Here is a 16,299-nt window from a genome sequence, read left to right on the forward strand (position 1 = left end):
GGGACTTCATCAAGATAAGAAGCTTTTGCACAGCAAAGGATACAGTCAACAAAACTCAAAGACAACCTACAGAATGGGAGAAGATATTTGCAAATGACATATCAGATAAAGGGCTAGTTTCCAAGATCTATAAAGAACTTATTAAACTCAACACCAAAGAAACAAACAATCCAATCATGAAATGGGCAAAAGACATGAAGAGAAATCTCACAGAGGAAGACATAGACATGGCCAACATGCATATGAGAAAATGCTCTGCATCACTTGCCATCAGGGAAATACAAATCAAAACTACAATGAGATACCACCTCACACCAGTGAGAATGGGGAAAATTAACAAGGCAGGAAACAACAAATGTTGGAGAGGATGCGGAGAAAAGGGAACCCTCTTACACTGTTGGCGGGACTGTGAACTGGTGCAGCCACTCTGGAAAACTGTGTGGAGGTTCCTCAAACAGTTAAAAATAGACCTGCCCTACGACCCAGCAATTGCACTGTTGGGGATTTACCCCAAAGATACAAATGCAATGAAACGCCGGGACACCTGCACCCCGATGTTTCTAGCAGCAATGGCCACGATAGCCAAACTGTGGAAGGAGCCTCGGTGTCCAACGAAAGATGAATGGATAAAGAAGATGTGGTTTATGTATACAATGGAATATTACTCAGCCATTAGAAATGACAAATACCCACCATTTGCTTCAACGTGGATGGAACTGGAGGGTATTATGCTGAGTGAAGTAAGTCAGTCGGAGAAGGACAAACATTATATGTTCTCATTCATTTGGGGAATATAAATAATAGTGAAAGGGAAAATAAGGGAAGGGAGAAGAAATGTGTGGGAAATATCAGAAAGGGAGACAGAACGTAAAGACTGCTAACTCTGGGAAACGAACTAGGGGTGGTGGAAGGGGAGGAGGGCGGGGGGTGGGAGTGAATGGGTGACGGGCACTGGGTGTTATTCTGTATGTTAGTAAATTGAACACCAATAAAAAAAAAAAGAAAAAAAAAAGAAATAAAGGAGGCAAATTGAACATCTCCCTTGTAATCAAAACAAAGAAGCTTTTACTCTAGGGCCTCCAAGAAGCACAAGAGGACTCCAGACTTTTCCATTGCCTTATAGAGCCTTTCTCCTCTTCTTAAGTAAAGGTAGTCCCTCTATATGGGAGCGCAGGGTGTGTAATACCTATTATAGCTATTTTTGACATAGTGTTTCTGTTAATCATTCTGAATTCTACCCTACTTCCCAATCCAACTCTTTGTACCTGATAGCTCCTAGCTCAGAACCCCTCCACCTTCAGAAGCTGTTCAGTAACCTCCTCCCCTCTGTTGTGAGCTGTTGCATCCACCATGATTTCATCTGTCAAAATAACCCCTTATGTTTTCAGCCTTTCAAAAATTTGTCAAATATCTCTGGTCAATCCTTGCCCTTAATCCCCTTTTTAGTTCTATTATAGATGTATTCCCTTTTATACTTCTTTACTGTCATTTCAGTAAGGTTTGGAAAGAAAAAAATGAAGCCTGCCATCCTTAAGGAGGCTGAATGAATTTTAGATAAACCTCATTCTACTGAAGTCTGCTCCAAGGGAAAGAGAATTATAGAATGGAGTCAGGCTATTTATGCTAATTTTTATGTAGCAGTTCTATCTTTCAAAGTCTGTTTCCAGAAGTTCCCTTGGCATTCTAAATATTAAAATGCTGGTTGGCATACGCTATTACTAAATTATACATGATCCAAATTTAATAATTGTCCACAAATGTTAATTGTTATTAAACTACACCTACTGCACAATTAAAATCTGTATGCACATGTTCACAAAGTTTATAGTTTTACAAAGTATTATGTATATCTCAGTTGAGCCTCATTACAAGCCTTTAAGGTAGGTTTATCAGGTTACACTAGCTGCTGCAGAGCTGTGAAGACAATTAGATTGCTTTATTTCTGGTCTGATTTCACTTAACTTGCTCAAAACTATCTTCATCTGTACAAACTGCCTAACTTTTCTCATACCTGATTTTCTTATCTGTAAACTTAGATTAATAACGGTAATGTCCCCAAAGGGTCATGGTAGGAAATTAGAATATCTGTAAACACTTAAAACAGGGCCTAACACATAATAAGTGCTCAAGAAATAGTAGCTATTTTTGTTGTTGTTGTTATTTTCTTCATAATTGTCTCTTAGTCCCTTCTAGGATGATAAAACTATGCACCATAAGTCAAACCACTCTTAGACTCAGTTAATAGAAAACAGATCCTGGATACAAATTCATGTGTTCTGACTCCAATTTCAAGTTTTATGATCATAAAATTCTATTTCTTCTCCTTAACCACTAACCAACAATGTGATGCTATGCAAATTCAATGGATGGAAGAGGGGGAAGATCTATTTAAAATAGACATTCAATATCCTTTATCTGTGCCTTCTCAACACCAGCCTATTAAATCTTCGTCACAATGTATTGTAGCTATTGAGTAAACATTTGGCCCAGTTAAAAGACTAAATCACTCACTTTTGTGTTCCTGATGGAATATAAACAAAATTTCTGTAACATTTCAAGTTCAAGGATATTTGATTAAAGTTATTTAAACAACGGGCGTTAATGACAATACCTAATTTAGGTACTCACTTCCACATTCTTGGGCCCTCTAGAGACAATGAACTTATAATGGTGAGACTCACTGAATGGATTTCTTCAGAAAGTTTATGACACTACTGTTCTTCAGATCTCAGATGAGTTGAACTACCAACACATCAATACATAGAGGGTGAATGTTTAAACAAACAAAATGCTTGGAGTCCCAGAGGGTCACGAACCTGCCAACGCACATATTTTCTACTGCTAGTGGTTACTATTATTTCTGATCCTGAAAAGAGATTTAGGATGTAGATTCTACAATTCCTTTGTTTTTGTTATTTTTCCTTAAAAAAATTGTTTTTCTTCTGCTTGCATGATGCCTACCCACTCCAGAATGTTTGCACACATTCTTTCCGAAGCTTCAGAACAGTGGAATCAAAGCCTCTCAGGGCATGGAAGTTTTATTTGTGGCAGGAAGAAAACAGATGGGATATAAACAGGTTTGGATACCCCCAGGGATATTAATGGTATTGCATGAAAATAAGTAAGTAATGCTAAATAGCATGCATGTTACTTTTATTGTTCCCCATCATACTATTTTTCAAAATCCAGTGTCACAGACAGAAGATAATTTTTAGGACCAGAAGAAATAGAAAATTAAAATACAATTTTCTTCTTCCTTATCATGAGGCACCAGAAGGGCATAGATTATAGTCTTGCAGTTGATACACCAAAACTATATATAGCATTCAAATTATGATCAACCTTTAGTGAATTTCAGAGTTAACGTGGAGGTGCTTCCATCCCATGATGATCACTTGCATGTCTTTTCTAACAGATGGCATGACCATCCACATTTTGGTATGTTGGATGGATTTTTAAGAATGAAGCTCATACTTCAGGGCACCTGGATGGCTCAGGTCATGATCCCAGGGTCCTGGGATGGAGTCCTGCATCGAGATCCCTGCTGGGCGGGGAGTCTGCTTCTCCCTCCCTCTGCCCCTCTCCCTGCTCATTCTCTCTCTCTCTCTCTCTCTCTCTCTCACACACACACACACACACAAATAAATCAACAAAAACCTTTTTTAAAAAAATTTTTAAAAGATGGAGCTGATATTTTTTTGTTATTCATTGGACTCGAGATTGTCATCAGTCAGTGTCTATACAGGGGGTCACTACTGATCAAAATCGGACAAACTAATGGGACAGAAATCCCCAATACCTTGTGGGTAAAAAGATTTGGCGGGGCGCCTAGGTGGTTAAACATCAGTTAAGCATCTGCCTTCGGCTCAGGTCATGATCTCAGGGTCCTGGGATTGAGCCCCACATTGAGCTCCCTGCTCAGTAGGGGAGTCTGTTTCTCTCTCTCCCCTCTTCCTTTGTCCCCCCAGCTCATTCTCTCTCCCTCTGTGTCAAATAAATAAAAATCTTTTTTAAAAAGAGATTTAGCAGCCCTATTGGACCTGAACAACAGGCTGATTAAAGCTCCAGCAGAGCTGACTGGCCAAGGGCAGCCCTGGATCCTCCCAGGTTCTATACTGGGAAGAAGATTTGGGAGCAGGGTGGGGCTGGGGGGATCCTGTGAAAGCAATCCCTAATGCTTAAGGCAGGTGTTCTGTCCCCTGTTTATTTCTCACTGCCAACTACCTTTTGTTATTAGCTTTGCATGCCACCCTGCCAATAAAAAGCCAGTAACCAGACACCTCTGTGACTCCATAGTAGCTATAGATGACTCATTTCTGAGGACTGAACAGAGACGTTTGGGTTTGACATTAGATCATTCAGAGCTCAGCATTTCTAATGTAGAGGTCTGTCGCAGGTTGATTTCCCCAGGAAGCTGACTCAGGGAGTAATTAGAGGGGCCTCTGGGAACTACACCAGTAGGAGGGAGAGGAAGGATGAGGGACTGGGCTGAAAAAGAAGTCCAGCTGTGATGAAGTCTCAAGGATAAGCCTTGGCCAGCTAGCTCTGAAGATGGAATGGCCTTTCAAAGTCATCCTGAGTCACGTCCAAATAAACAGGCCCCTTAGAACCCTACACTGATCAGTCATTGGGTTTGGGCCCACCCTGGGAAGCATTATCTTGAGCCAAGTGTTTCTTTCAGCTGAGGCAGAAGAGTGGGCAACACTTGAGGGTTGTCTGATGAGGGCACCCTTTTTTTTATTATTAAATACATGCAACGGTGCCTGGCCCCGTTCTAAGCCCTCTCCTTGGGTAACTTCATGAAGTCTTCCCAACAACTCCATGACATGGGTAGTTGGGTGTCTCACGAAATGAGGAGGCTGAGGGGATGACAAGGCAGAAGGGGACCACAAGGGGGCACCTGGGTGGCTCAGTAGTTGAGCATCTGCCTTTGGCTCAGGTCGTGATGCCTGGGTTCTGGGATCAAGTCCCGCATCAGGCTTCTCCCTCTGCCTATGTCTTTGCCTCTCTCTGTGTGTCTCTCATGAATAAATAAAGAAAATCTAAATAATAAAAAAAGAAGGGTATCACAAATGCCTCAAAAAAGATGAGGAATTCAGGGCTAGTGGGTTGTCCCATGTGCACCTTGATCTTTCTTATTTTCCCATACTCCCTTCATGCTCAGGTGCCCCCACAGGAGTTAAGTACCTCCACTTCCCCACACAGCTGTCCAAGGAGCAGTGTCGACCAGAGAGAGAGGGTGCCCAGTGCTGGTCTGAGGGGAGGCTTTCTAAGAAAGGACAGATGCTCCTTGAAGGCTTTCCTGAGTTCTAAATGCAAGAGGAGCCCCCAAATCAACTTGAAAACACACTTCAATCTGTCTTCAATTTATGTTCCCCATATACAAAAGGAGAGATCTTGTGGCTGTATACAAACACCACCTCCCTTGGCTTCATAAGCCCTCGCTGATCTTTTGGTCTCTGCCGCTTATGAGACGTAGAAATTTACCTCTAAGGTGAGGGAGTTGGAACAAAAGGTCTTGAAGGCCCCTTCCAGCTCTAAAAATTGTGTGTTGCTATCAAAGTCCATAGTAACTAGTAAAGAGACTTCAGAAGAAGAAGAAGAAGAAAAAAAGGAACATTCTAGGAATACAAAGTATTGTGTGTTACTATAAATACCTGAATGTGGTTCTTACCTGTGGTTTGGATTCATGAGACAGAATTAATTCCTTTCTTTCATAAACTTGGCGCTGTCCTGGAAGTTTCAATGCATTTTAAAATTAAAATGTAGACTGGCTTTACATCTAAATCCTGCTTCCTGTCCTCCCATTTCATCTCCTACTCTGCAGAACTTAGTGGCAATGAAAACACCAAGGACATCTTCAAAGAGAAGGTTACTTGAAGCAGCTGCCACTCAAGACTTGCTTTTCGGGAGTGTCACCTTTTCACTTTGTCTTCACCTGTGCCCCCTCATGGCTCATGGCTCTGGAGCTTGAGGGAACACAGGTAATGAGCTCTGAGTGTGTGCGCAGCTCCTGTCCCCAAGGGGCCCTCAGTCTGCTGGGGGAAAAGAGATAGGCTCAGATATACCCCACCCTATTACAGAAATGATCAGCACGTCGGCAGATGCAGAGCAAATGCGTGCACATGAGAAAAAATAATACTGGCTCCTGTTTATTGAATACTTACTAGAGGCCATGTGTTCTACTAACATCTTTTCATTTAATCATTCCAACAGCCGAGAATGGAAGGTATGATTTATGATTACTCCTCATTTGATTGTGAGGAAACTCGACTCAGAGAGGTGACCAGCTTCACCTCGGGTGGACTCAGCTGATGTTTAGCAGAGCCCTGGTTCAAATCTAGATCTCTGGGACTGGAAATCCGTTCCTGTCAATTATTCTGCTCTTCTTCCCCCAAGGCAGGCACCCACTATTCTGACTTGGGAGTTTGGAGTGCGGTTTGCACTGGAATGTGGAAGAAAGTAGAACACGCAGTAAAAAACAGGAAGACATATATTCTGGGAAAAAGGAAGAGCTCAAGCAAAGATGGAAATGTGGAGAAATCCTGGGACTCGGTAGTGACGGTGGGAATGCCCGCGGCACCGGTGACTGCGTGTCTGTGTGCGGGTCGGTGGGTGAGGACAGCGTATAGGAAGGTGAGGAGGAAGGATCAGGAAAAGAGTAGCATGGGGAGGGGTGGTGACAGATTGAGTACAGCTGTGATCCGAATCAGTCAGCATACCTGTGGAAGCTTCTGGGCACACCTGCCCACAGTCCTGCCATTCAATGTGATGCATTTCTGCAAAATCGTATACACATCTCACACACAGGTGTGTGCACACACGCAGTAACAGTGAGGTCTGTCCCACAGAGTTGAGGTCAGCTAATTAAAAAGCTGTATTGTGGGCAGCCCGGGTGGCTCGGCGGTTTAGCGCGGCCTTGGGCCCAGGGCCTGATCCTGGAGTCCCGGGATCGAGTCCCACGTTGGGCTCCCTGCGTGGAGCTTGCTTCTCCCTCTGCCTGTGTCTCTGCCTCTCTCTCTGTGTGTCTCTCATGAGTAAATAAATAAAATCTTAAAAAAAAATAAAAAGCTGTGTTGTAGAGGAGTGCTTCTTAAACTTGAACATCTATAAGAATCCCCTGGAAAGCTTCTAAGAGCACCCAATGGCCCAAACCAGCCCCAGAGATGCTGACTCAGGTAAATCTGGGGCTGGCCCTGAGAATTTGCATTCCTAACCAGCTTCCAGGTGATGACGATGCCACCAGCCTATGGACCACGCTTTGCCTGGCATCACGTGGAGCAGGGTTGCACTCGGCTGTGAGTGAAAGGTGAGATTTGGCATTTGATCATTAAAATCTTTCACTTCCTGAGACCAATGTCACATTTGTGCTCCTGTCTCCAGCTCTGTCCACCCTACTCCGTTCCACTCCAGATCCTACTGTGTAGCCATAGGGGCTTTTAAAATTAAGGGTCTGGCTGTGTCGTCCTCCGGCTGAACATGTTAGCAGTAGGTCCTTTGCTTTTGTGCGGCACATCAACCCTTTCAGAGCCTTTCTTGCCTCTGTAATCCCTCATTTTGTCCGGAAAAGATACCTTGCAGGTCATGACAAAGGCCATATTGCCTCTTTTCTACATCTGGAATGCCAGTCTCCCAGGGCCTGCCTCCCTATCTTGGTGAAATTCCATTTCTCCTTCAAGTACTTCCAGACCTCTGGCAATGCCTCTTCGGTCCCCCTGTGCAGCACTCTTGCACAGTATAGAAGTGGCCTGGTGACAAGGCCAAGCTCTCCACCAATCTGGCAGCTCCTTGAAGACAGGCACTGGGTCTCAACATTTAGGGCATGAATAAACAACTTAATAAATCATAATTGAACTAGTGTTATTCCAGACCTGGCAAGAATTAACTGTCACATCTGTTCTTCCTGGAGCAAAGGATTATGTGCTTTCTTAGAGTCTGAGCTACCACGGGGCAGGGGGTGGGGGGAACCCTCGCTCACAAATAGCATAAGGAAATGACAACATGCCATTAATAACCCAGAAGAAGCTCTATCTGTTTTAGGATTTTTCCATCTGGGCATTACAAACCACAAAAGCAACTGTTTTGCTTCCACAAAGAACATATTTTTTTTTAACAGCACACTTTCCAAAAGGACACTCCTTCTGTTGCATTTTGATCTATCCTGATTTAATTTAAAGTTTGGATATGGGGTCTGACCTTATCTATCAGTGGCTGAGCTGTTGTCTCATGGAAATGCAGTTTGAAACCCATTAATAGGGTAGCCTGTATATTATAACTTAGAAGCTCTGGGTTATCACTGATGCTTGCAATTGCTATGGAAACCGGGTTCATATGCACCTTTCAAAGAGTCTGCTTTAAAACAGGGGAAAAAAGGAAGAGGAAAAAAAAGGCTCCTTGAAAGAATAAGACATTAGTATCCAACATGCATAGGCAGGGTCCGTGATGCAAAAACGCTCTGCCTACACAGTGATAAAAACAATCCTTTATATTTTTTAGGAGCTAATAATGTATAACCTTGTATTAGAGAACTGTGTTTACACTGATGAGGAAGAAAGCCTCTGGCAACTTCCCCCCCTGCACACACGCACATGCACACACACACACACACACACACATGAACACACATGCACCCATAATTTTTGGCTTTCCCCAGACTTTTCCCAGACTGCATCCTTAAATCCTCCAAAAACCCCTGCGTGTGCAGCTTCAGGTGCTAAAGCTCAACCAGTGTGGACACTGGCAGAGAGCTCAGCCTCTTTCACCCCCACCTCTGATGTGTATTAAATGTCGCATCCATTGTGTATGGACTGAATCCCCCCCCCCCATGTTGAAATGGCAGCACTAATTTGATCAGGTGTTTTCTTAAAAAAATTCGGATTGTCTTCCACCACAAATCTGGGTTTTCGAGTCTCCATCCTTCATCTCTCTCCTTGCCCACATTTCTTCTTAATGATCCTATTGCTCCAAGTGCCATATTGTATTGGGTAAACAAAAATGTGAACAGTCACCAACATGGAGGGGGAAACTCAACTGCCACCTGAGACTGGGGCAGGGGTGGGGAAAGCTAGAGAACAGGGGCGCCTGGGTGGCTCAGTCAGTTAAGCGTCTGCCTTCAGCTCAGGTCATGATCTCAGGGTCCTGGGATGGAGCCCTGAGTCGGGCTCCCTGCTCGGCAGACAGTAGGCTTGTCTTTCTCCCTCTCCCCTTTGCCCTGCTTGTGCTCTCCCCCCATCTCTCTTTCTCAGACAAATAAAATATTTAAAAAAGAAAGAGTGGGAAGGGGGCTATTTGATGACAAATGTCAGAAGTGGCTTCTGAGTGGTGTGACCCTACACACATCATCACTCTCTTATTCTCAAATGTCTTTTTCAGCACCTCATTTTGTCTGCATTTACTTATCTGTCCTCCTCACTCTGTCCCCTCTCACCAGTTTCTAGCTAAGTTCCCCTTCCCCACAGAGACCTGATTTGTCACCAGGGTAGCACAGGACTCGCAGGACTCATAAACCATTTATAAAACAGAGAGGAACTGGCTCAATAACCCAAGAAAAGGACACACAATTATTAACACATCAGAAAAACCCAAGAGGTTTATGGTCTTGGGTGCTGTTGTTTCTTTCCCTACAAAAATTTTTCCCTACAAAACTTGGCTCTTTCATCTCATTTCTTCTTCCCTCTTTCCCTCTCTCCTTCCTCTCTGCTCTGCTCCAGCCTGATGTGCCTCTCTCCCTCACCACTCCCCTGGCCTTCCACATGCTTCCTCGCCATCAGCCTGCATGTGGAGGATTGTTGAAAGTGCAATTGATACATATGCTCCATTCATCCAGTGGTATCTTTGAGTGAATATATCAGGTTCTTTGCTGAGCAAGGGCTCAGAGCAGAGGGTGGGAGGGAGAAGCACTAGAACTTGAGGCTCAGAGCAGCGTGTGTAGGGGGAGAGGGCAGCTTCTAGACCGGAGAACATTCTCCTTAGACCACTCCCTCTTTACAGCTATACAGAAAAGCAGCCCTTGATGCACTGTCAGGGTAGACATGTGTGCTTAGGAGTTGTGCAGGAAGAAGCCTCAGTCCCCACCAAGGACCTGCACAGAGCCAGTGTTGTATAGTGGGGGGAAGACTATGCCTGAGGAAGCCAGACGGGCCCGGGTTTGAATCCTGATTCCATCATTTAGCGGCTGTGGATTTGGACAAGTTACATAAGTCTCTTTATTATAAATTTCCTCACCTCTAGGGGCACCTGGGTGGCTCAGCGGTTGAGCATCTGCCTTTGGCTCAGGTCTTGATCCCGGGGTCCTGGGATCAAGTCCTGCATCAGGCTCCCCGCAGGAAGCCTGCTTCTTCCTCTCCCTCTGTCTCTGCCTCTCTCTGTGTGTCTCTCAAGAACAAATAAAATCTTCAAAAAATAAATAAATTTTCTTACCTCTAAAATGGGAAAAATACTATTTCAAAGAGTTGTTGGCATAACTGAAGGAGACAGTGTTTTTGAAGCCCCAGTACAGTGTCCGACACGTCACATATACTCAGTAAATGGCAATTATTAGTCGTAGTACTGGTAATAGTATTGATATAATTATTTGGTTGGGTGGAAAAGAGAATTATTCTTTTCCTTATCATCCCGTCAGTAAGATTTTGTGTCCTTTTTATGATAGTTCAGAGAGTTAATGACTCATTGAGAGCCAGTCGTAACTTTTAGAGCCAGTGAATTCAATCCTTCATTCTTTTTTTTTTTTTTTCCCTCATTTTTTCCCCTCCCTTCCAAACCCCTCACTCTGGCTACCTCCTTCTCTCCTTTTGTTTTTATAATGACCCCCAATTTTGGCCTACTCCCCAATCAAATTCTTGATACAAATTCTTCTTCATTTATTCTAAGTTGTGAATGGCTTATAAGCACCTATAATGTTATTCCCAGGTGATATTTGCATACGAAGAAGAACAGAATCCTTTAACTGAAAATATTAAGATCCTCTGAGTTCAGTGTTTTTCAGATTACAGGCTGCAACTGAAAGGAACCAATTTAGTGGCTCTTGACTACCATTCTTTTATATTATTATGCCTTATTACATGTTATTTAGTGTACTAATGTAGAGGGGGAATGCAAACAATTTCAAAGTCTAGGGGTACATGTAATTGCCTTACCCTTCAAGGGGAAGTCACTCTTATTTGACAACCCATTTATCCTATTATAAGTCCCAGATTTTAAATGACCAGCCTTGCTGAATCTCAGACTGAAAAATGAGTAAACAAAGGCTAACATGAGAGGAGTTACTAGAGGAGATGACATTGATAAAGAGTTGAAACTGAAACTGAACACTCAGATTTCTTTCTCCAAAGGAAACTCAATAGTTAATAACTTAAAAAAATAAAAATCCATTTTCCGTACAGCCCAAGACCATGTCACTTAATTAGGAAATCACGATTTGGAAAAAAAAAATTGTTCTGGATTCATTTGAGTAGGGTACCAAGAGCACCATGCATAAAAGGAAAAAACTGATAAATCAAACTGCATCAAAACTGAAACCTTTTGCAGAGCAAAAGTCTCCATAGGAGGGTAAAATAAGCTACAGATTATAAGAAAAGATTTGCAAATCAAAGAACTCTCAAAACTCAACAGTAAAAACAGATAATCAAACTAGAAAATGGACAAATGACATTTCACAGATGATGTATCATGCTTGCAAACAAGCACGTGGAAAGATGTGCAACATTATTAGCCATTAGTAAAATGCAAATTGGGACATCAGGACACTTTTATTTAAAAAAAGACTCAAAAATAAGTTCTTTATAGATCTTGGAAACTAGCCCTTTATCTGATATGTCATTTGCAAATATCTTCTCCCATCCTGTAGGTTGTCTTTGAGTTTTGTTGACTGTATCCTTTGCTGTGCAAAAGCTTCTTATCTTGATGAAGTCCCAATAGTTCATTTTTGCTTTTGTTTCTTTTGCCTTCGTGGATGTATCTTGCAAGAAGTTACTATGGCCGAGTTCAAAAAGGGTGTTGCCTGTGTTCTCCTCTAGGATTTTGATGGAATCTTGTCTCACATTTAGATCTTTCATCCATTTTGAGTTTATCTTTGTGTATGGTGAAAGAGACTGGTCTAGTTTCATTCTTCTGCATGTGGATGTCCAATTTTCCCAGCACCATTTATTGAAAAGACTGTCTTTCTTCCAATGGATAGTTAAAAATATACCTGCCCTACGACCCAGCAATTGCACTGTTGGGGATTTACCCCAAAGATACAAATGCGATGAAACGCCGGGACACCTGCACCCCGATGTTTATAGCAGCAATGGCCACGATAGCCAAACTGTGGAAGGAGCCTCGGTGTCCACCGAAAGATGAATGGATAAAGAAGATGTGGTTTATGTATACAATGTAATATTACTCAGCTATTAGAAATGACAAATACCCACCATTTGCTTCAACGTGGATGGAACTGAAGGTATTATGCTGAGTGAAGTAAGTCAGTCGGAGAAGGACAAACATTATATGTTCTCATTCATTTGGGGAATATAAATAATAGTGAAAGGGAATATAAGGGAAGGGAGAAGAAATGTGTGGGAAATATCAGAAAGGGAGACAGAACGTAAAGACTGCTAACTCTGGGAAACGAACTAGGGGTGGTAGAAGGGGAGGAGGGCGGGGGGTGGGAGTGAATGGGTGACGGGCACTGGGTGTTATTCTGTATGTTAGTAAATTGAACACCAATAAAAAATAAATTAAAAAAAAAGACTCAAAAATAGTGACAACACCAAATGTTGGTAAGGATGCAGAGAAACTGGAATGCTCATATATGCTGGTGGGAATATAAAATGGCACAGCCACTCTGGAAAACAGTTTGGCAGTTTCTTAAGAAATTGCAACCACCATACGAGCCGGCAAGTGCACTCCCGGGCATTTATCCCAGAAAAGTGAAAACTTATGTTCACACAAAAACCTGTACACGAATGTTCATAGCAGTTTCTTTTGTTATACCCAAAACTGGAACCAGTCCAGATGAACTTCAGTGGATGGATGGATATACAAAGAGTGGTACATCCCAAAAGTTTACATACTGTATGATTTCATTTATAGAACATTCTTAAAATGACAAAATTCTAGAAATGGAGAACAGATGTGGCTACAAAAGGGCAACATGAGGGATCCTTGTGGTGATGGAATGTTCTGTATCTTGATCGTATTAATGTCAATATCTGGGTTGCAGCGTCAGGCTATAGTTTTGCAACATATTATTGGGGGTATAATGATTTATGAGTAGAATATATTTGTTCATCCCAATGACCCAAATCATATATCTCAGATATATTTGGACTTCATCCACAGTTCCTGAAAAAGGTAGCATTCCCCTGTAAGCACTGAAAGAAAATTAGGAGCCATAAAGGTGAAATGGGTGTCTTGCTGTTAATGAAAGTGACTTTTAGACCTCACCCAAGGGCAGGGGCTGGTTGCCAGGGGAACCAGCCATGTGATTATTGGGTTGAAAGTGAGCCCCACCCCCTGACCTCGGGGGGTGGAGATGCTGAAGGTTGAATTAGCCTATGGCCAATGACTTAGTCAATCTTAACTTTGTAATAAAGCCCCTGTAAGACTCTAAGGATTTTTTTATCTTTTTTTCTTAGAGAATTTTCATGCTTGTGGAACCAGATCCAAGCTCCATGACAACAGACGCTCCTTTGTTCAGGACCTCCCCCTGTGTATCTCTTCATTTGGCTATTGACTCATATCCTTTAATAAACTGCCAAATGTAACTGTTTTGCCTGAGTTCTGTGAACTGCCCTAGCAAATTAATCAAACCTAAGTTCTTCGTGGTAGGAACCCGCAATCTGTAGCTGGTTAGTCAGAAGCAAAGGGGCCAGGCTCCGGTACTGACTAGGGTCTCAAATGGGAGTAAGACTGAATCCTTAACCTGAGGAATTGGATGCTATTCTTCAGGTAGCATGAGAATTGCTTGCTGAGTGTGAGGGAAGCCCCTCCTCCCACATCAGGACTGGGTCCAGGAACCCTAAAAGAGTTATCCACGGAGGGAAGCCAGGTAAAAAGAGCTCAACATCTCTGTGTATCACTTCTCACAATGGCATGTGAACCTCCAATTATCTCAGTAACATTTTAAATAAAAAGAAAAAAAATTCACACACGAAAGACCTTTGGACTTATTTCTGTCCAGGAGCTATAATCATGTCACTGGCTCGGAGGAATCTGTCACAAAAGAGAAGCTCAGTTTTCAAAAAGCTAACTAGGTCAAACAATAAAGTAATAATAGCAAATTATTTAGCAAGCTATAAACCAAAAAGGTATAAAAAGTTGGCAGTTGAAGTCTATTTCCTATTTCTCCACACCTCAGAAGACTGAATAGGCCATAGTGATCAAAGTAGAAATAACACTGTTTCAACAAATGATAGAATATTTGAGAGAAGGAAGGGTTCCCAATGTCTTGAGAATCGAAGATACTCCATAAAAGGTGGTGTGTGTATGTGCCCGGAGGACTGAGGAAACTAAGAGTTGAGGCTAAGACAGTTATGAGAAGGGAGTACGGAGATAACATTAGATTTTTTAAAATACTGACAGCAAATCTGCCCACCTGGTGGACGGGACACAGCCCGAATAGACACTGGCACAATTTTAACCCAGTAATTAATGAAAAAGAACTTTTTTTTTTTTTTTTTTTTTTTTTTTTTTTTTTTGTGGAGGAAAAAAGGTAGCATTCCCCTGTTAAGCACTGAAAGAAAATTCAGAGAAAATGTAAAGGCACTAAGCCAAAGGAAACGCAACTCTTGCCCCACCCAGTTAAACAGGCAAATCCCCCCAAAGACAGGTGTTTTTTCAGCCCAAATATTCATCAGACTAAGTAACCTAACTGTACCTATTGCGCTTTGATTTCGTAACCAAAGCTTTCTCTAAAAGCGAACACATGAAGGAAGCTAGCACAGGTACAAGCGAGCATAAGTTAGTCCCCTTCGCATCTAGGGAGCTATCTAACATATACAGCACCCAGCGTATTTTTTTTAAGGAACGCGGTTTGAAATCGCTCCCAGGATCTGCATCTGGCGCAAGGAACCACGCACCAACAGCATCAAGCAGTCGTTCTGCCTTTAATGTGTCGTTTTAGAAGTTCACCATGGAGTGATCCAGGGGCAGGTGGACTGCCGGGCGTCCCGGCCCTTGCGGCCCGGACTTGACAACGAGCAGCGCTGCGTCGCGGCCACCGGGTCGGCGGTAGGCGGCCAGCGGCGGCGGGGCGGAGCGACGGTCAGCTAGCTGTGGGACGGCTGGCTTTGCGGTTCGTCGCTTGTAGAAACTTCATCCGAGGACTCTTCCAGGCCGGTGCTGTGTTCGCTGGCACCACGTGGTGCTCCTCCGTTGTCATCCTCGTCTTTCTCGTGCTGCAGGTCGTTGGAGATGAGTCGTCTGGCCAGCTGGATGTTCAGGCCTTCGTTGTGGTGTAGTTTCCTTTTCATTTCGAACTGCCGCTGCTTTTCCTGCGCGTCGAAAAAGGTCTTGCTACTGTGTGCTCCATCACTGTCGGGCTCCCCCACCTGACGGCTCCATCGCGAGGTCCCGCTGGCGGCCAGTTTCTTAGCTACGACGTCCGGGCTCATGGTGTCCTTTGCGTCCAAGTCGCTCCCTGGGTCTTCTCCGTAGTCTCGCTGGCCGCAGTGGGGGCTGCTGGGCTCGTTTATCTTCATTAAGTCATAGTCTCTGTAGGCCCGACGGTGTGTTGCCAGGATGTTGGATTCATCCCATTTTTGGGACTTTTTTCTCTGTACCTCCTGGATGTTCCCTCCGGACTGCGGGGAGGAGGCCGCCACAGAGGAAGCAGTGGAGCTTTTATTCTTCAGAATCCCCTTGATGGGCCGGTGCGAGGCGGCGGAGGCCGCCATGCCTGAGGAGCCAAGGGCCGCGGGGCGGGGGTTGGGCCGCCGCAGACGCCTGCCCGCTCTCCTGGCTGAAACTGCAGCTCAGTCTGTTCTGGACGCTGGTCCCAAGGCGCTGGCGGTCTGACTCTGACCCTGCGTCACAAAAGGACAACGCAGACGACGCCACAGAGGTGGCCACTGCCGTCACGGCCCACGTCATGGCCGCCATCACCGCCTTGCAGGCCCTGCCGGGGTTTGGGGGTTTTTGAAGGAGTAATATAGGAAGTGTCCCCACATTGCCCTCGAAACAAGAAAGCACTGTGTTGTGAACGTCTGTGCAGCCTGTCTGTGTGCCGGAGGCTGTGTAAAACATGTCTCATTGTGGGTCCCGTCAGAAATTTGAGTCATTACTATGGCTGGAGAGATTGGAGGTGTAGGGGTGATTATC

The 16,299-nt window shown here is 43.8% G+C and overlaps 1 protein-coding gene across 1 annotated transcript; it reads right to left on the bottom strand.

The window, feature by feature from the left end:
- Positions 1-15,074: 15,074 nt before the first annotated feature.
- PPP1R2C (PPP1R2C family member C) lies at positions 15,075-15,971 on the bottom strand. The gene has a single exon (XM_038586495.1). It carries the CDS (start codon positions 15,873-15,875, stop codon positions 15,249-15,251), a length of 627 nt encoding a protein of 208 aa, XP_038442423.1. The 5' UTR covers positions 15,876-15,971; the 3' UTR covers positions 15,075-15,248.
- Between the last annotated feature and the right edge of the window lie 328 nt (positions 15,972-16,299).

The sequence above is a fragment of the Canis lupus genome, chromosome X (assembly GCF_011100685.1).
Source record: "Canis lupus familiaris isolate Mischka breed German Shepherd chromosome X, alternate assembly UU_Cfam_GSD_1.0, whole genome shotgun sequence".
NCBI classification, from domain to species: Eukaryota; Metazoa; Chordata; class Mammalia; order Carnivora; family Canidae; genus Canis; species Canis lupus.